Source organism: Rhinolophus sinicus, chromosome X (assembly GCF_036562045.2).
Source record: "Rhinolophus sinicus isolate RSC01 chromosome X, ASM3656204v1, whole genome shotgun sequence".
NCBI classification, from domain to species: Eukaryota; Metazoa; Chordata; class Mammalia; order Chiroptera; family Rhinolophidae; genus Rhinolophus; species Rhinolophus sinicus.
In genome coordinates this window covers 92,057,201-92,076,107 of record NC_133768.1, presented here as the reverse complement: position 1 = coordinate 92,076,107, position 18,907 = coordinate 92,057,201, and the positions used below count along the sequence as shown (strand labels likewise).

The 18,907-nt window shown below is 49.4% G+C and overlaps 1 protein-coding gene across 1 annotated transcript; it reads right to left on the bottom strand.

Moving 5' to 3' along the window:
• Positions 1-1,654: 1,654 nt before the first annotated feature.
• On the bottom strand, positions 1,655-15,516 carry SASH3 (SAM and SH3 domain containing 3). The gene is made up of 8 exons (XM_019717013.2): positions 15,309-15,516; positions 7,771-7,866; positions 7,290-7,436; positions 5,736-5,877; positions 4,339-4,487; positions 3,979-4,188; positions 3,674-3,824; positions 1,655-3,190 (listed from the first exon to the last, which is right to left on the bottom strand). The coding sequence occupies exons 1-8, from the start codon at positions 15,363-15,365 to the stop codon at positions 3,000-3,002; spliced, it is 1,143 nt and encodes a 380-aa protein (XP_019572572.2). The 5' UTR covers positions 15,366-15,516; the 3' UTR covers positions 1,655-2,999.
• Between the last annotated feature and the right edge of the window lie 3,391 nt (positions 15,517-18,907).

Below are 18,907 nucleotides of genomic sequence, written 5' to 3'. Positions count from 1 at the left end.
CCTTGGTGTATGTGGATTTTAAGCACTTTGGGCATTATTCACCACCCTGCTCCCCATATTTCCAGAAGCTTGTGCTAAAAGGCAGCAGGATAATGATTTTGCTACTACCCCAAATTGGAAACCAGAGGCTTGGACCTATTGATTCATTTAGTTTTTCTTTTTTTTTTTGGGCATTAAAATATTGTCCCTTTTAAAATATATATTAAAATAATACTTTTGCAATAGAAATAAAACAAGAATGTAGCAAGTGAACACTTCTCCCCATCACTCCCCCAATTCCACCCCGCTTGCTTCACAAGATTACCACCGGTAACCATTTGGTCCAGACCTCTCTTGTGTATGTTTTCTTTTTCTAAAATAAAAATGGAATCACCCTATAAATAATGTTTCAGCACTCACTTCTTCACCATTCTATAGCACAGACTTTTTTTACAGGAATGTTTGTACATTATTTGTATAATTTTAAGATTTAAAAGTAAACAGTGAAAAATGACAAAGATTTTCCCTATGTCATTAAATATTTTTCTACAACATCATCTTTAATGATTGAATGGTATTTTGTGAATTGTCCATAATGTCTCTAACTAATTCTCCATTTGTGTTGTTTCCAGTGTCTCACAGACAAAGCTGTCACAAATATTTTTGTTCATATATCTGTGTGCACTTGTATGGCTCTTTCTGTGGATCGAATCCTTGGAGGGGAATGGCTAGGTTAAAGGGTGTCAAAGGCACAGTACAGAGGGTCAGATTGCCCTCCAGATGGCTGGGGGTCCTCTGAAAGCTTGTTGGACTTCTTACTCAACTTCTTCAACTTGTCCGAGCCTCAAGTTTCTCCTCTGTAAATTGGGAAGATGACAGTACCTACCTCAGGGATACCGTTAAGATTATATGAGAGAAAAAATGCAAAGTGCTTAGTGCCTGACGCACGTGTTGTGCTCACTAAATGACAGCCATTATTCAGTACCTTTGGGGCTTTGAGGCTCTTTGGGCTCCACCTTGTTTCTTTGATGAGGATAATGCTAACAGTTTCCTGACAGCAGCCACTAACGGCAGTGGGACAAGTGCAGCTCAGAACAAGGCCTGGATGCAGAGTGGACTTGTCTTTACTTTGGTGGCAGATCTCATTCAAATTTGCCCAGCTTAATGCAGTTAATGCTGGCAGAAACAAAGGAAATCAGGGGTCTTGTCGCCATTGCACCTCCCAGGAGATGGTGTAGCTGCAGTGGGCACAGGATGGGGCCCAGGAAGAGGCAGCCTCAGAGAAAAGGCCTAACTGAATCCAAATCTCCCTCTCTTGGACCCTGGACAGCCCCCAGTGCTGGCCCTTCATCACTGGGGTAGAGGTCTTCAGGGCTCTTGTTAAATGAATAGCTCTAGGAAGAGAGAAAGCTACTCTCCGCTCTCAGACCCCAGCAAGACTGTGGCCTTGGGAGCCTGAGCTCTGAGGCGGGCTGATTACTGGGAAAGGCAGAATCAGCTAAGACTTAAAACTGGAGCTTTAGGTCAGCAGGGTCAAGGGCACTGAGCATCTTTAGGGAAGGGACAGATGGCCCTGAAATGACAATGGAGAACATTTTGCTGTGTTCAGCTTTGAAGAAGACTGGTCTGTCCCTCCCCCAGCCCTCTCTCCATAGGAAAGATAACGAGACAGTAATTTCATTCTATTTATGTTTATTGCTGCCAACCTATCTCCCTCCACCCCCTTCATATTTACACCAAACCCTTCCCCCTATGCTAGCTTTACCAAAGTTCCTGGTAGTAGGTCTAGAAGTGTGTCCACTAAGCCGGCAGTCCTAAATGTAGTGGGCACTGTTGGTCCCTGGGTCAGTTGGTCCCGGGGGAAGGGTTATTCTGGAAATCAGGGCACAGATTTGGTACTGGGGTCAAGGGAAGTTTGCACCAATAGATACTTTCCCTCCCCTTGTGGAGCTCAGGGTATGTGAAAACCTTTAGCAAAGTTGGGATAGTGGATTTTCCATTGTCAGGTAGGTGTTTTCTTTGCTTGTGATGGCCCACACAAAAGGTCAAGTAGGTCCAGGTGGTCCAGGCTCACATCTGGCTTCTTAGGGGCCATTCTGTCCATGGAAACAATGTCTGACCATCTTCCATTGGCTTTGGGGGAAGTGTCATTTGAGAAAGCCAGGAGTGGAAGAGGAAGGTGCACATTGTATGAGGTATGGGAATTGTTTTCAGCTTGGGGACGTTGCAGTTTAGCCTGAGTTACGTGGGGAGGTATGGAATGGATGAGCAGGAGGAGCCCTTTTATTTGCAAGCCCAAGGTTCCTCCAGCCCCCTCAGTAAACCCCACTGGTGTCTTGGGCCACAGGTAACAGGAGAGCAGACATTTAATGTCACAGACTATGAGAGTTGGTAAGGCCCTCAGCATCTATCCATTCTAATCCCAGCCAGTCCTAGACCAAGACTGGGGAAGGCACTTGGTTCAAGTTGCATAGTGATTTAGTGGCTAAACCTCTCATAAAGTTAAGAAGGAAAGTAGGAAAGGTACATGTGGCTTTCTTCAAACCTATTGAGGGCAATCTGAATTTACCTGTGATTAATTAGAATCCTTTTAAATGGCCATCTTCCCTAGTATCCTGAGACTGAGCTGAAATACTGATTTGCCCCCTTTTCACGAGTAGTACCACAGGGGAAGGTGTTGTGGGGTCGAGGAGAATTTGGAGGCCTTGGTGATGAAGACATGGGTGGGGATGCTCCTCTGTGCCCCACTTGCTGTGGCAGTGGCCAGAGAGGGCTGTGCTGTCAGTACCTGGTGGAGGGAGGGGGCAGGCAGGTGGGATGTGCCCTCAGCGTCTCCTCAACCACTCTAGCCAAGCCTGTAAGGCCCTGGCCAGTCTCTGTGGCCCTAGGCGCTCGGGGGTGGGGGGGAGAGCCGGGTCTGGCTCAGTGTGAGTCCTCCAGTGCGGGCCACTGCGGGAGGCCAGGCCAATCCCCATGGCCTGTGCTGCTCGGGCTCAGCCTCGGCCCGCTGCCACCTGCACTTAAGGCTCCCCAGCCAGGGAGAGGCCCTGTAGCTGCTCCTCAGCACCTGCCAGCTCCGCCTCATCTCGTCCACTCTCTGAGCCCTCGAAGCATCCCGAGTCACGCGGAATGTCCCCTTTGAGGTCTGAGGCGGTGTGCGCAGCTGGCTCCTGGCTGCTCTCGGCGCCCTCTTCTGCCTCCTCGCTGCCCGCTGCCACGGGTAAGGGTGTGAGACAGAATATGGGGTCTTGGGCCTTAGCAGGGAGAGGGTCAGAAACCCCAGGGAGCTCTGTGTGGGGATAGGGACCCTGGGGGTAGGGACAGTGTAGGCAGTCTCTCCTTCTGGGCACCCACTACCACCTCTGCCCTTCTTGTGGTTTTCAGGCACAGGACTTCAAACTTCTTCAGCAGTAAGGCAGGAGCCAAGAAATCTGCCCCTGAATCCTGGCTCTGTCATTACCCAGTTTTGAGGCCTCAAGTCCATGCCTTACCTTCTCTGACCTTAAATCTCCCCCTTAGATCCCAAAGGGAATGGGGCCCACTCATCCCTTACATCCTTTCTCCCTACAAATTTTGCCTGAGACTGGAATTCAAGTGTGGAAACTGTCTCCCCACTGCATAGGGCCCTCGAGCAGAGGTCTCCCCTCCCTTGACTGCTAGTGGACACCCCCACCCAGCTTCTATATCCACTCACTGTCGTAATCCAGCAGCAGCTCGGCAGCCGTGAGCAGCTTGGCCCGATGCTGAGGGTCTGTGATGTTCAGCTCGTTAAGGTGTGTTTCCCGCAGCTCTTTGAAGTCCTCCAGTGTCTGGTAGCCATTGAGAAGCAGAGTGGATGTGTGCTCCTGTGGGCAGAGGCAGACTACCAGTGTGGCTGCTTACAAGCCACCCCTGCCAGAGATCCTTCCTTCCCCACATAGACAACGTGCCCTTTCTCCCATCCCTGGGGCAAGGGTGCCTCCCTTGATTCTAGATGCAAGTGCAAGCCTAAGCTCAAACCTCCAGGCCAATGCGTTCCAACAGTTCATGCAGAGTCTTGGGTTTGGGCCTCTTGCCCTTGCTCTGTCGGCGGCTGGGGCGGGCAGGCCCCACGGCCTCCTCAGGCAGCACATCCACGTAGATGAACTTGAAAGAGCCCAGCCTGCCATTGAGCAGGCCCAACCATGTGCCCACGGGTGGTTTTTCAATAATCTGTATCATATCTCCTTTCTGTGGGAGGAGAGGAGAGCAGAGCAGATTAGCAGAGAGACGAGGGGTGGTCCCTCGGCCTCCACTTACACCGTCCTACCCTGGCTAAGTCCAGACTCCTTTATGGGTGCAGACTGCCAGGCTAAAGTGGGGCCCGGGTGCCAATCTTACCTGCAGTTTCAGCGAGTCGTGGTCATAGGGGCTGGGAGTGAAGTCGGTGTGGACTCGGGCCCGGCCACAGAAGGGCCCTGTGTACTGGGGGGCAGGTGCTTCCTCCCTGAAGCTGTCAGAGCCTTGGCTGTGGCTGCAGATCTCACTGCCTGCAGGAGATCGGGCAGGGAAGAAGGTCACCTTTGTCCAAAGATAGTTGGGGTTATGTCCAGCTGGTGCCTTCCAGAGGGTCTATAAGTCCCAGGGCTACGTGCTGGAGAAGAAAGCTGGGTGCTGTCCAGTCTCACACTGTGGCAGGGATTCTGACCTGTCCCCTGGACCATCCTGCCGAAGTACAGCTTCACCTCTGGAGCTTCACACATGAGAACAGTTGACCACAGAAGGAGAAATAGCTCATAGACCAAAGATGGGCAAATTGGGAGGGCCTCTAGAGACCAACTGTGCCAACACTCCAATGAACAGGGGAACACTGAGGCTAGACAGGCCGAGTGAGGTTGCCCAAGTCCTCTCATCTTATAATTGGCAGTACTGGGTCTATTACACTCCAGGTCTCCTGACTTCTACTCCAGTGCTCCTCCTACCCAAGAAGCCACACCCTGCATTAATACTTTACTTTCTCTACTTAGTAAGACTCCATGTCTAGTTACAATGTCACCCGGAAACTCAGATGAGCTCTTTCTGTCTGGGAAGGGCAGGACGAGGGGCATTTTAAATGGCTTTCAGTCGGGGGGCAGGGAGGTGTTTGAGGAATGAGAGAAAGAATGGGGAACTTGGAACTAGCCTGAAGCATGAGAAAGTGCCTCTGCAAGTCTGTAGCCCAGAGGCCGAAAGCCTTCCTCCAGGCAGGGCTGCCAAAACCTCTTGTCCAGCCCCATGGACAATTAGAAGGTGCTAAGTGGTGCCCTGAGCCCAGCAAACCAAGGTCTGGCGTCCAAGAGGCTGAGTCTTCACAGCTGGAGACCTATTACTCCCACCCAAGCCCGGAAAGTCAGAGGCCCAGGCAGCTGTAGCCTTTAGCTCCCCTTGGAAGAGTGATGGTGGGCTGGTCCAAGAAGGTAATGCAGCCCTTCCTCTGCCCTTGGGCCTTCCAGGGCCTGGGGACAACAAGTGGAGGCTCTTCTAAGGCAGACATGAGTTCAAGACTGCATCACATTGGGTGAGTCACTTAACCTCCCTGAGTCTCAGTTTTCACACCAATGAAGTGAGGATAATAATAGTACTGGACCCATGAGGTTGTTGTGAAGATTTAATGTGAAGAGGGCTGAGAAAGTTCCCAGCAGGCAAACCATAAAGGTTAATTTATCTTACCTCCCTGCTTCCCAGACAGCAACCTGCCTGGCCCTAACACAGTCATTTTCTCCAGTCTCAGCAGGTGTCCCCTCACCTCCTCTACTCACCTGTGGATGCCTGGCGGCTGAGTGCCAGGAGCTCACGCTCCTCCTGCTCAGAAAAAGCCAGCGCGATCTTCTCAGGGCCAGGGCTGTCCAGGTTGCAGTCTGGAGATGTTGAGGAGGGTGAGCCCTCCTCCAGAGTGTCTGCCTGCAGGGGAGGGGAGGCAGGAAGCTCTAAGAAGCCTTGACTGGAGTGGACATGTGGCAGCCCTGGGTGCAGAGGAAATGGGCTTGGGCTTGGCAGAGGACTGGGGCCTGGCTCCAGCCCTAGCTCTGTCACTTACAGGCTGCATGGTACTCTTAGAGCCCTAGTTTCCTCTTCTGTAAGGCAGGAATAACAGTCTTTGCCCTGCCCACCTCACAGAATGAGGCTCAGTTGGAGTGTGGTGTGAATGTGCTTTGTCAGCTTAGAGTGCCAATGTACATGCAGAGCTTGGGCTCCCAGCTTTTGGTAGGACACAAACAGACAACAGTGCTGGAGAGTTACTACTTTTGACTGTGCTCCCATGTGACAGGCACGCTTGTCATTTCATTCAATCCTCAATTGAGGATAAATACTTGATCATTCCAAGTTTCCAGATGAGAGAGGCAAGGCAATGCATGAGCCTCCAGAGCTCTCCCACCTCACCACACCTCAGTGCAGAGGTAACTCTTTCACAACTGCCTCTCTGGGAATAAAAAGCCTGATGTGTAGCACTCACCAATTCCTGTGTTGTAAATACTCCCCACCATTGCCATTGTCATTCTACCACTGTGACCAAGCAGCACACCATCATAGGCTATTTCCTCCACACAGAGACTATAGATGCAAATAACCTCAGAGGTATAGAGAATAATGAAAGGCAGTCCAAGAATTAAGAAGTGATGAGTTTTGAAGATTGACTATATTCTTTTTATTTTTAATATAATGTATTTAATTCTAAGTTCATATAATTTAATTTTCAATAATGTTGTGTTTCACACCTGACTCACAAAATTCCTGAAAATTGGACCAATTGCTGTCCTGAGCTGGTATGAGCCCGTACGTGCTGACTGTAGCACATCACTGCCTCGGAGCCTCCTATAAGAACCATGAGCACACCAGACTGTGTGACTTCAGCTACTTGGCTGTGCCTGTCCCATACCTGTCTGTTCAGTCCTCCCGCTTGGGCAAAGCCAGCCTTCTCTAATTTTCTCTCATAGGGGCCCATCTTCAAATCAAGCCTGTCCAATCCCAGGGGCTAGTTCCAAGCAAAACTTTGAGGTCGATGATTTTTGCCTCAGGTTGTCTCATCTTTTCAACTGCACAATCTCCTCAGGCTTGCCTTCTTAGGAAGCTTCTGTTACCCCAACTTTCATCCCTCTTCAGACCCCACCCTTGGTCCCTCAGGACCATGGTGTCTTGCTGCCATGTCCATGGCTGAATGAACTCCCTTCCCATGTGACCTTCCTTATTGTATTTAATCGGGGTTTCAGGCATGGTACCTGAGCAGTGGCTATCAAGGTGGCCACATTCATGCCCTTTCAGAGTGACGCCTGTCCTCCCTGTCCCCACCCCCTTCCCTGAATCCCAAGTCTCACCATCTCCTCTGACAGGGCCTTCACCATCATCTTGCCCATCTTCCTGTTCATGGTTCGGGAAATCACGGCCCTCCACTTCTTCCCTAGCTTTTTGCCACTCTTCCCAGCATCCTCTGGGGTAGGGACACCTGAGTCATCTTCTGGAATCTGTGATAAAAAAACAAGGAAGTCCCGGGACCCTGGTGACTCTGCCTGGGTCCAAGACTTGGGGGTAGAAAGAGGCCTTCAGATCCCGGCAGAGGATGGAGGGGTGGGAATGAGAAGCTCCCATCCCTTTCTCTCTTAGCACCAGTTTTATCCTCGGCCTTATTAATTTGTAACTGAAAACAATGCAGGTGAGTTCTAGGGGCCCAGGATTTTGGTGGGTGGGAGAGGTGGGTTTTCTGTACTTAAGCAGACTTTGCCCCACCAATCCTAAAACTCTTTTTTCCCCTCCCCTCTCCCTCCTGCCAGACTCCCCCTAGGAGTCTCTGAAACTTACATTATCATCCAGATTAAATTCCTTCTCGCTCACCACTGGGGAGCTGGGTTTGGATTTGGCAAAATCCTTGAAACTGCTGGAGCGCTGAAGTGAGAGCTGGAAGAAGCAGAGGAGTTGCAATCAGTGGTACTAAAATGGCTGATTGAGTAAGGAGCTGTTCCTGGGCAGAAACCTGAGGTCCCAGGGCTAATGAGGTGAAGCGCCCAAGATATCCTTGGAGCTACCTGACTTCATCTGTACTTCAGCAGAGAATGGACCCTAATGCTGGCCCCAGAGCAAGCTCCTGACCTCAGGAGCCTCCAACCGCTGTTATGCCTCAGACTAAACTCACGTTTCCATCAGTACTTAAAGTTTGGGCCTCAGAACCCTGGAGTGAAAGACTAAACTAGTCAGAGTAAACATATATGAGTTCTGACAATTAAGTTCGCGAACTTGTTGCAATGCTGTTGCTAACTTTTTTTTGATATCAGAGGGATTATTCATTATCAATTTGTACCAACTGGACAAACAGTTAACCAAGTTTACTATTTGGAAGTGCTGAAAAGGCTGCATGAAAAGTTAGATGACCTGAACTTTTTGCCAATAATTCATGGCTCTTGCATCACGACAGTGCATCAGCTCACACAGCATTGTCTGTGAGGGAATTTTTAGCCAGTAAACAAATAACTGTATTGGAATACCTTCCTTATCCACCTGATCTGCCCCCCAATGAATTCTTTCTTTACCTAAGATAAAGTAAATATTGAAAGGAAGACATTTTGATGACATTCAGTTCATTAAGTGTATTAGATGACAGCTCTAATGACCATTCCAAAAAAAAGTCCCAAAATTGCTTTGAAGGGTGGACTAGGCACTGGCGTCGGTGCATAGCTTCCCAAGGGGAGTACTTCTAAGGTGACCCTAGTGATGTTCAGCAATGAGGTATGGAGCAGTTTTTCTAGGACGAGTTCGTGAACTTAATTGTCCGACCTTGTATCTCCTCCTAGAGGCATACCTCTGCACAAACAATAGCATCACCTTTATGTAACAGAGCAAGTCCTCCCAAACCCCACAGCCCGGCCTCCATGCTCTGGGCCTGCTCCAAGCATGGTCTCCCATCACAGTAATGCTGGTAAACACATTAGAGCCCCAAGCCTGGTGAATATGTGTCCGGAGAAGAGAAAACATTCCCTCCAGGAGTCAGTAAGACCTGGCATTAGGCTTTCTGGAAAGCGACAACAGAGGCAATTGGAGAAGGTGCCCACAGATTTGACACACAAATGATTGGTGGTAATTTAGTAAAAGAAAGTTGCCATTTTCTTTTTCTTCATCTCAGCTTTTATCCTTAGCTACTAATGTGATGAGCTGGCTACTGTTTTTGTGTGCCAGTGTTTGGAATTTTAGGCCTGCCCTGCTGTTTGCACTAACGAGACTGTTTTCAGGAAATGAGCTCTGTTAACTGGATAAGCATGCACATGCCAAGACAGCAGCAGAAAGCAGGGCCAGGCAGGTAAGAGGGCAGGCTTGAGACACAAGGAGTGGAGGCTGAACCTGAATCAAGATCAACAGTCAAGTCCACAGATACACACAGGAACCAGGGTTCACAGATGACCAGACAGATAGAGCGGGATAGACTGTAGACACAGGAGGAGATAAGGGCTTGAGGAACTGAAGCCTCAACCCGCACAAAGCTGAAAGTTTCACATCCTCTTTCCTATGAAAGGGGGGTCCAGTGACAACCTCTCAGGGCAGGGGCAATATCACCTGCCCCCCAACACACACATATTTGGCCTCAACTACTGGGGACTGCAATGGAGTACTTTTATTGTAGTGTTGACCAAAGGTACGTCAGCAATCAGGGTCAGGGGCCACACCTTCCTAGAGGTTGCAGCAAGCTAGCTGACCAGAAATTAGGTCAGCAATCAGGCCAAGCAGACATGACCGCCACAAGGGCCTCCTGGGTGAGGCACCTGCTGCCTCTGTCAGAAAGCTTCTTCTGTGCTATGTTGGGGAGCTGGAAAAGAGGGGCATGAGTGGGGAGGGGAAAGCATGGGGTGGTTGCTCTGGTTCCCATGCATTCCCTCTGTCCTCCTTCCTTGGTTTTCCCCACCTACTATTCTTTCCTCTTTTTCTCCCTTTTTCCCCCCTTCTCTCCTCCACTTTCCATTTATTTCCTCCTCTTGTATGACTAGGATGCAGCTGCCTGGATAACTTCCTCCTCTTACTGCCTGGAAAAGAGGGAACAGAGAGAGGGTGGGCACCAGGCTGGCTTGGGCCCAAGGAGGGCAGGCTAGCCTGCTATTTATAGGCTAATGGAGCCTATCGTGACCTTCCCTCCACTACCTTAAGACCAGGAGGCTGAGAGTCGCCCCTAAAGCCCGAGGGACTAACAAGCCTGGAAAGCAAGCAGGAGGGCAAGCATGGGGCCTGGAGTGAGCTTTGTTGAGGCAGAGTAAACTCACTGCCAGGCTGCCCTCTAATCGCACTTCTTTCCTTTTCCTGTCATTAATCTGCAGTCTGGGGGCTGGAAAGGGGACTTTTGACTCTTGGGACCTTGTGTTATGGACTCTCTGTCACAGCTTTAGCCCAAAATGGAGGAAACCATTCAAAAGGGCCACGGGGGTGATGTTGGGACTTGGGCTCAGCTTGCCCATCCTTAGCCCAACGACATGGAAAGGGCTACACAAGTTCTTTTGGTGACCATGGTCAGGGCTGGCCAGAGTGGCCTTTTGCTCAGCATACTTCCAACATCAGGGGCAGCCCCAAATATCCTGAATACCTTCTGGTGTCTCTGAAGTGACAACCAGTTATGAGTTGAAATCTTTGAGCCCTTTGGATTTTCTGCCTGGCCTCTGTTTGGGGTGAGGCCTCCCTGGGTGTCCTGCCCAGGGGGGTGGTAGAACCAACCATAATTTTTCATGTTTAAGGGGAACATGTGAGCCTCTTGGAAAGAACTACTTTTCCGGCATCAGATGTTGCTAAGTTCAATTCTGGAATGTGTGACCTTGGGCAAGTTATTTAATCTCCCTGAACCTCAATCTCTTCATTTGGGGTCAGCCGGCAAATGTTCAAATCTTGGTTCTGCCATTGACCAGCTGTGTAAAGCTGGGTTAGTTCCTCAGCTTCTCTGGGCTTCCATTTCCTCATGAGTAAAATGAAGGCAAGAGCACCAACCTCACTGGGTTTTTATGAGGATGGGAGTGAGTGCCTGACATAGCCACCCCTCAGCGAATGTCCAAATGTCTGTGTATGGCTTAGCTTTTCCTATAACCCACTTCCAGGCTCTTATCCAGGGTATTCCCCACCTGGAACACTCTACGCTTCTATGAACCACAGTTTCTTCCCTCCTTCAAAATCCAATTTAACTGGAAACAACCCACATGCCCATCAACCATAGAACAGATACATGAATTGTGGCAGAGACATACAAGAGGCTAGGACATAGTGATGAGCTTAGTACACCTATCCCCAACAATATGGATGAATCTCACAGATACACTGCTGAGCAGAAGGGACCAGCCAGCATAGTACACTATATGGTTCTTCATATAGAAAGTTCAAAACCTGGCAAAACTAATCTGTGCTATTGGAAGTCAAGATAGTGGTTACCCTTGGGGAACGGGAGTGTGTAGGGATTGCAGGGGCATGAGGGAAGCTTCTAGAATGTTGAAAGTGATCTATTTCTTGATCTAGGTGCTGTTTACATAGGGATGTTCATTATGGAAATTCATTGAGTGGTATACTTATGATTTATGCACTTTGTACGAATATTATACTTCGATAAGCAGGTTTTTCAAATCCAGTTTTGAAGGCACTGTCCCCTGCAGGAAACCTCCCCCAATTACCCCCTCAGAGCCTCACAGTGCCCCATTGGTAACATCTTACCTTGTTTCCAGTCGTATACCTAGCACTCTCTGGTCTCCAGACACTGGCCCATGCGTGCATGGGAATCCAGTAAACAGGGGTTAAATACCTCCCTTGTGCCTGGCACCCTCTGAAGTGTTTTATGTGTGCCAGCTTACTACAAACTTACCACAGCCCTGTCTTACAGCCCCACTTCCCAACTCAGGAGAATGAGACTCAGAAATGAAATGCCTTAGGCAGTTACACACCTGGCAGCAGAAAGAGCAGGGGTTCAAACCCATGTTTGTGACTATTGAGACTTGTGCATGTTGCTGTGCTCAGAGCTTACAACATCACCCCACTATAGAAATGGATTGAGTGCAATGGTGACGTCACGTGGCATTTGCAGGGAGCTACCGGGAGAGCAGTGGAAGCATGGAGGAGGAAGTATTCAGGAGTGCTTCATGGAGGAGGAGGTGAATTTGAGCTGGGCCATGCAGGGGAGCCAGGATTTCTCCAGGAGTTTCTGGGAAGGTTTTAAACGACAGTGAGAGTTAGGGATGTTCCAGTGTGGTGATGGAATGGTGGGTATGCCTGTGCATGTGGTGGGAGGTACAGCAGAAAAGGCCATGGTAGGCCTTTGCCAGCAATGCCAAGGAACTTGGGCGTTAGCCTGTGGGAAATGAGGAGCCACTGGTAACACAAAGTACATACTGGTGGTGGTGTCCTGCTAGAGGCATTCTGTAGAAAGGGAGCCCAGGGCATGTAGTGTGCTGCGATTGGGGTAGAAAGGGGCAGGGAGAGACTGGAAGGAGGGAACAGTTGAGCACTTGAATGGGAGCCCAGGTTCCTCTCCATTTCCCTGGGTAGGAGGTTTCGGGTATGGTGGAAATTAGGGGTGTGGTGGGGTAGGACAATCCTTTGGGGAGGCAGGTCCCAAGACAAACCCCTGTCCACTTCCTACATCCTAACAGATCAAAAGGAGTACAGAGAAAGACCTCGACTGAGGCAAAACTCTGCAAAGGCAGGCAAGGGGTATGTCCTTACCATCCACTCAGGGGCATCCCCAATCTTCCATGATGACAAATAGGTGCCACATCCTGACCCCACCATCCTGGAGGGCTTGCTCCTGCCTCTGCTTTGCTGCCTGGAAGGTCCCTCACTCCACAGCCATCTGGATCTGCCCTGCAGAGCTCTCCTACTGATATGTCGAGTCTTTCATGCTCATCAGATTTTTTTAGTGCTTTTGAGATCAGTAGGGGACAAGAGCGTAGAGGGGGAAAGGTTTAACACTCTGGAGACTGACCATTCTTGGCTTTGATTTCTGCTCTTCAGCTTACCAGCTATGTGAACTTGGGTAAGCCTCTGAGCCTTGGGCATAAAATAGGGATAAAGGCAATATCTGTCCCTAACTCACAAGGTTGTCGGAGGAGCCAAGCAGCTCAGAGATGGGTGGGGCACACAGCGCAACACCTGGCACCTGATGAGCTCTCACTCAGTTCTGGCTCTTAGTGCTACTAAGTCCTGTTTTTTTTCATTTTAGGGCTGGGACCCCGTGCTTGTTCTTCTATGCCTTGTGTTCCCCACCCCCACTCATGCCTACAACATGCACCTCCTTGTGTGCACATGCACGAACTTGACAGACGACTCTCATATTTATTGTTCCAGATGATCCATGCGACCTCAATCTCCTGAGTGGACAGATCAGAAGCTATCCCCATTTTCTGAGATGGGGAAACTGAGGCCCAAAGAAGGTCAATGAATTGTCCTACAGGTCCTACAGCTACGTGGAACTTGGTAGTATTCCAACTCTGCTTTCCTGCTCCCTCCACAGCACTTTTGCCATTTGGCAGGACTGGGAAGAGGAGTAAGGGCAGGAGGGAGAGAAGCCTTGTTTACCTTTGTGCTTTTCCCTCTACCATGTCACCTTACCCTCTGAGGGGAAGGAACTTGCCCAGGGTCACAATGCTCGAGCTGGCTGCTCGCTGCCTTCAGGCCCAGGGAAGTTACTGTCTCCACCTTCTGGAAGCACACCTTGGCTTTTCTAAGGGCACTTCCAAGGTTTGAGGCTTGGAAAGTGACTCTGAAGGCTGGCCCAGGCTCTGGCAGGAACGAATGAGCTTTCCCTGGACCACCCTCCCTTAGAGGACCACATGGGCCTTGTTTCTCCTGGGAGAGGCCTGGGGGAAATTGCAGCCACCAAGCACAGAATTGGAATAATGGAGGTGAAGAAACATGATGGGAACTTTTCTGCCTTCTGTGTGCCCCTGACACCTCTGCCTGCGGTGGCACAAGGTCCCAGTGTCAAAGTGTCAGCTCTTTCTCAGACTCTTTCCTCCAGCTCAGCTCCCATGTGGTTTGGGGCCCAGCAGTGTCTAGAGCAGTCTTGACTTCCCACCCCCATTAGGCGGAGAACAAGGGGAAGCAGGCTGCTCGCCAAGGAGAGTCAGCCAATAGCAAATCTGCTCGGACCAGTGCCACGCAGGGCTTGGACAGGCAGGTGACAGAGCCTGTGTGAAAACTCATAAATCTCTCCCCCACCCCCACCCACCTCCACTGCAACGTTAGACAAGCAGCTGGGGTGGGGAGAGTACAGCTGGAAGTAGCAGCCACCCCAGGATCTGAGATGAGGCAAGATGCACACACCAATGACCTGAAGCTCAGCCTCAGCTGTCTCAGCCTCGGCCTGGGAGTTGCTCACTTGACAAGGGGGTTCCCCCATACGGCACTTGGCCTGAGGCTAGGCCTGGGCCTCTTGGACCTGGTTCAGGCCTACTTTGGAATGGTCCTAGGATCCCGCTGGATTTGTGGGATGTTGTTCCTAATTGCCTGGGAGAATTCTACAATCAAATAAAAGACTAAGTCTAGAAATCCTCAAATCCAAATAAAGAAACTTAGATCTGGCATAACCTTCAAGGAATCTTCTAGTCCAGCCTCTGCTCCAGGAAGATGAATACTTCTGCTGTCCATGGCAGCTACTTTGCCTCCTGGCCTTTAAAATATCCCCCTAAATTTTTCCTCCTTAGCCCTCACTCCTACTCCCCATCTCACCAGCTTCATTTTTCATTCTTCACAATAATTTCTCCCCACCTGGGAAGAGCCTGTATGCCCCCTGCATCCCACTGCAGGTTTGGAGGCCCTCCTCCCCATGTCCAGTTTGGTCCCATTAGCAGTGTGCCAGGGGAGCTGCAATAGAGCTGAACCAACTGAGCAGAGTCCCGGCTACAGTCAAAGGGCAGGGGACCTAGGAGCATCACGGCTCCAAGTGGGGTGGCCCAGCAGGACTCTTTGAGTGAGATGGGTCCTGAGAGGCCATGCTCAGGCAGAAGCGGTGGCAGGACCAGTGTAGGGGAGCTACAATGAAGTAGTCTTAGGATTCAACTTGAGAATTTTATTTTGTGATTCTCAAATTCTAATCTAAGATTCTAGCTCCTAATTTTAAGTCTCTATCCCATCATTGTAGGGTTGAGTTCTATAACTCTAGAATTTTAAGAGTATATTCTATAACTCCATTTCTCTAGAATTTTGGAAGTATCCTTTGTACTTCTGTTATTTTAGAAACCTTTGGGCCCCTGTCCCATTGTCCTTAGAAGAAAGACCCTTGCCTACAGACTCAACATGTGGCCTTTGGCTCTTCCCACTTCTACAAGTCCTGGAGAGGACGGATTGAATGAGCAGAAGGAACAAAGAAGTGAGTTCCCAGAGATGGTCCTCACCTTTTTCTTCTGAGTGGGCTCCTTCTCGCTGGCGTTGGAGGGCTTGCGGCGCAACATTGTCCTCTGCCCTGGTGACACTCTGTCCTTACTCTCCTAGGTGTTGAGATGCAGAGGCCTCTTGCTCTGCTTCGTCTGCACCGTCTGGGGGGCACGGCATGGACTGAGCCTCTGGCTGGCACTCTGACTGCTGTGCTGGCAGCTTAGGGGTAAGGGCCATGTACACCCTGCAGCAGCAGCATACAGGAAGCCCTGCCACGTGACCTGCTGTTACAGCAATCGCAGCCCCTGTCGGCCCCTAGGGAGGAAGGAAGTCCCAGCTTCAGTCTCCAGAGATTCTGATGCAGATGGCTCTTGGGTTGAACAAGCAGAGAAAAGTCCCTCCTGCCATCTCATGTCCATCATCAGCAATTCATCTGCTCTGTTTCTTCAGAGGTAGCCAATCAACTTGACATCATATGGCTTACTCAGGCCTCTTATCTCACTGACCAGAATATGAACCATCTCTCTGCCTATTGGCCAATGCTCCTGGTCACTTTGCATCACCAAAGTCATCACTGCCATCATTACCACTACATCACCCCTAAAACCATCACTCCCATTTATAGCCATCACCTTACAGCCATCACCTCTACAACCATCATCCCTCCAGTCATCATCATTGCCTCTCTCAACCTTACAATCATCATCCTTACAGCTGTCACCCTTATGGACATTACAGCCATTACCCCCAAAATTCTCTTACCCCTACAACCATCATCCCCTATAGCCATCACCCCTACAACAATCACCCCTGCAGTCATCCTCACTGCCATCAGTGTTAGAGAAACTACCCTACAGTCAACACCCCTCAGCCATCTTCCTCTATCTGCCTCACTACTGCTACTATGAACTGCACAGCCATCAGGCTCACAGTCATTACCTTTATAAACACTATTACTAGAGCCCCTCACCCCGACTGATGCCCTTACCTTTATGACCATCACTCCTACAGCCATCACCTCTCAGTCATCACCCTACAACTATTATCCCCATTGCCACCACCATATCTACAGTGATCCTCACCAGAGGAGTCACACCTTAGAGTCAAAGCCCACTTGGCTATCACCCATATATTTATCATCACCATAGACATCATGAAAAACAAATACATTTGCAAGCAACTCCACACCACCAGAAAATGTCCCATTCAACAGGCATTTCTCGATGCCTATGTGCTAAGTTTACTATGTTCACTTTGTGAATTATCTGTGGCAGATATTTTGATAACTCTAATGACTTATTGTTATTGAAAAGCAATTCGTATTCATCATATACAATTTAGCTGATAGATACACACAAAAAAGAAAATTCAGATATTCTCCATAATTATCTTCCATAATGTTTGAATGGATATATTTTTCTGTTTTTGAGCATTTAGCTATGTGTATGTGTTATTTTCCCCCAAAAAATCATACTGCACAGAAAGCAAATCAGTGGTTGGGGGAATGGGGAGAGGAAGGAGAGATCAGGAGTACTACAAAGATCATTTTGAGGGTGATGGATATGTTCACTATCTTGGTTGTGGTGATGGTTTCGTTGGTGTATACATGTCAAAACTCATGTTGTACACTTTAAAAGCATGCAATTTATTGTATGTCAATTATACCTAAACAAAGCTGTTTTAATATATTTTTATTTTGTTTCTTAATTAAATTTATTGGGGTGACATTGGTTAATATTAATCTTTTTAGAAATTAAAAAAAAATCATACTTCACAAACTGTGTTGGTACTGCTTGTTACACTGAACACATTAAAATTTTTCTCATACTTTGAAATATTCAACTGTGTGATTTTGATGGCTGTTATGACTGTACTGTGATTATTTCACCAAGCCCATAACGATGAACTTAGGTTGGCCTAATTTTTAAAAAATCTTCATTGCATATCCTTAAGGTAAATATTCACATCCACGATCTTCCCCTTGGCATAGATTTCCAGGAGGGGAATCCTGGAGTAAAAGGTACACATCTTTTTAAAGCTCTCTACTGTGATACTTGAGAAATCCTGGCTGGCCTTCCCCTGTTCCCAAGATGTTGTCCTGACTTCCTCCCTCCTACCTCCCAGCCTGCCTGACGCCCTCCAACCATCCATCCATCAGTAAACTCAGGAAAGGCAAGGTCCTTCTTTCCCAAGCTGAAACCACACTTCATTGGCTCAGCCTGCCTGGCAGAACCTTGAAAAGATCGGCGCCCCCAACTGGGCGCCCCTAGTTTGCTTCCTCGCGGACCTGGGCCTGCGCTTTCTTTCCAGCCTGAAAGTCTCTCACAGGCCGCGTGGAAACTGAGCATGGAAACTGCTGAGGCTGCACTGCGTGGGAAGGAGCCCGGCAGCGGTGTGGAGGACCTAGCGGGCCTTTGGTGCCCAGCGGTGTGATCAGGGCCAGGAGGGTAGGCTCTTAGGGTGCTGGATGAGGGACAAGGTTGCATGGCCTCGGGGCAGCTGGGGCAGGGAGGGAGCCACTAACAGAACCTTCCGTGTCGCCTGGGCCTGCGCGCAGGATGTGCACCGCTTCCTGTTTGCGCAGCCCAGGCATCGAGAGGAGCTCACACTCTAACCGCAGAGCCTTCAAAGGCAGACACCTAACCAGGCTGCCTGAGAAAAGGCAGTGTGTGTGTGTGTGTGTGTGTGTGTGTGTGTGTGTGTGTGTGTGTGTGTTACCTCCTAGAGAAGTACAGCTTTCAGGACAGAAGTGAGTGAAGGTTTTCAGCCCCGCCCTTCTTCTGTCTCCTTTTCAGATCTGTTTCCTCTGGTCAGCAGACCTTGTACTGAGGGCCCAGGGCTCCCTCATCCCGACTTGGCCTTCCCTCAACTTTTCTCTCCTAGCAGATTGCCCTGGCCCGAGTCCCATTAGGTCAGGCTCCAGCTAGCTAATTGGTCCTAAATACGCTTTTAATGGGTTTCCCCTCTGGGCAACATTTGCATTTTATAGGTTATATTCCAGATACACAGAGCCCTCAGCTAAAGAAGTAATGCAGGTCAGTAGTTCACTGAACAAAGCCACCTCAAACTTCATAATGGGCTGGCATACAGAACCTGGGAGTTAACTGTGGGCAGAGCCTGTGCTAGGCACCTTGAAAAGATGTGTGATAAATAGCTGTCAAGGTCCCTTGCACCTGGGAGCTTGCAAACTAGGTGGGCAGCAAGCCTACATTTGCCCAGTACTTGTTCTTTGTCAAGCACTACATTAATCCCACCACAACCCCCTGAGCTAAGTACAGTTGTCCCTTATTATCTGAGGGCGATTGGTTCTAGGACTCACCTCCCCTGCAGATATCAAAATCTGCAGATGCTCAAGTCCCTTAGCTGGTCCCCCGTATCTTCCGGTTCAGCATCCGAGGATATAGAGGGCCAACTGTAGCTTAAATTGGGATTATTATTGCAAAGACGTGCCCAGTATAAATCTGGGGCAGGAGAGCCTTGATTTAGCAGCAATATGGCGGTTGTGTGCGTGTATGTGTGTGTGTTGGGGGTGTTCTACTGAAAGTGAGATCCATCTGAACCCTCAGAGGGTGGACACAGGGCTGCCAAAGACACAAAGGTCATCATAGGCTGCATTCAT

Excerpts from the sequence above, each read along its gene's own strand:
- SASH3 (XM_019717013.2), bottom strand. The coding sequence starts at position 15,365 with ATGTTGCGCCGCAAGCCCTCCAACGCCAGCGAGAAGGAGCCCACTCAG. Across the intron at positions 5,878-7,289 it reads AGGCCCTGTCAGAGGAGATG|GCAGACACTCTGGAGGAGGG; the intron begins GTGAGACTTGGG and ends CCTCCCCTGCAG. Across the intron at positions 4,488-5,735 it reads CAGCCGCCAGGCATCCACAG|GCAGTGAGATCTGCAGCCAC; the intron begins GTGAGTAGAGGA and ends GATCTCCTGCAG.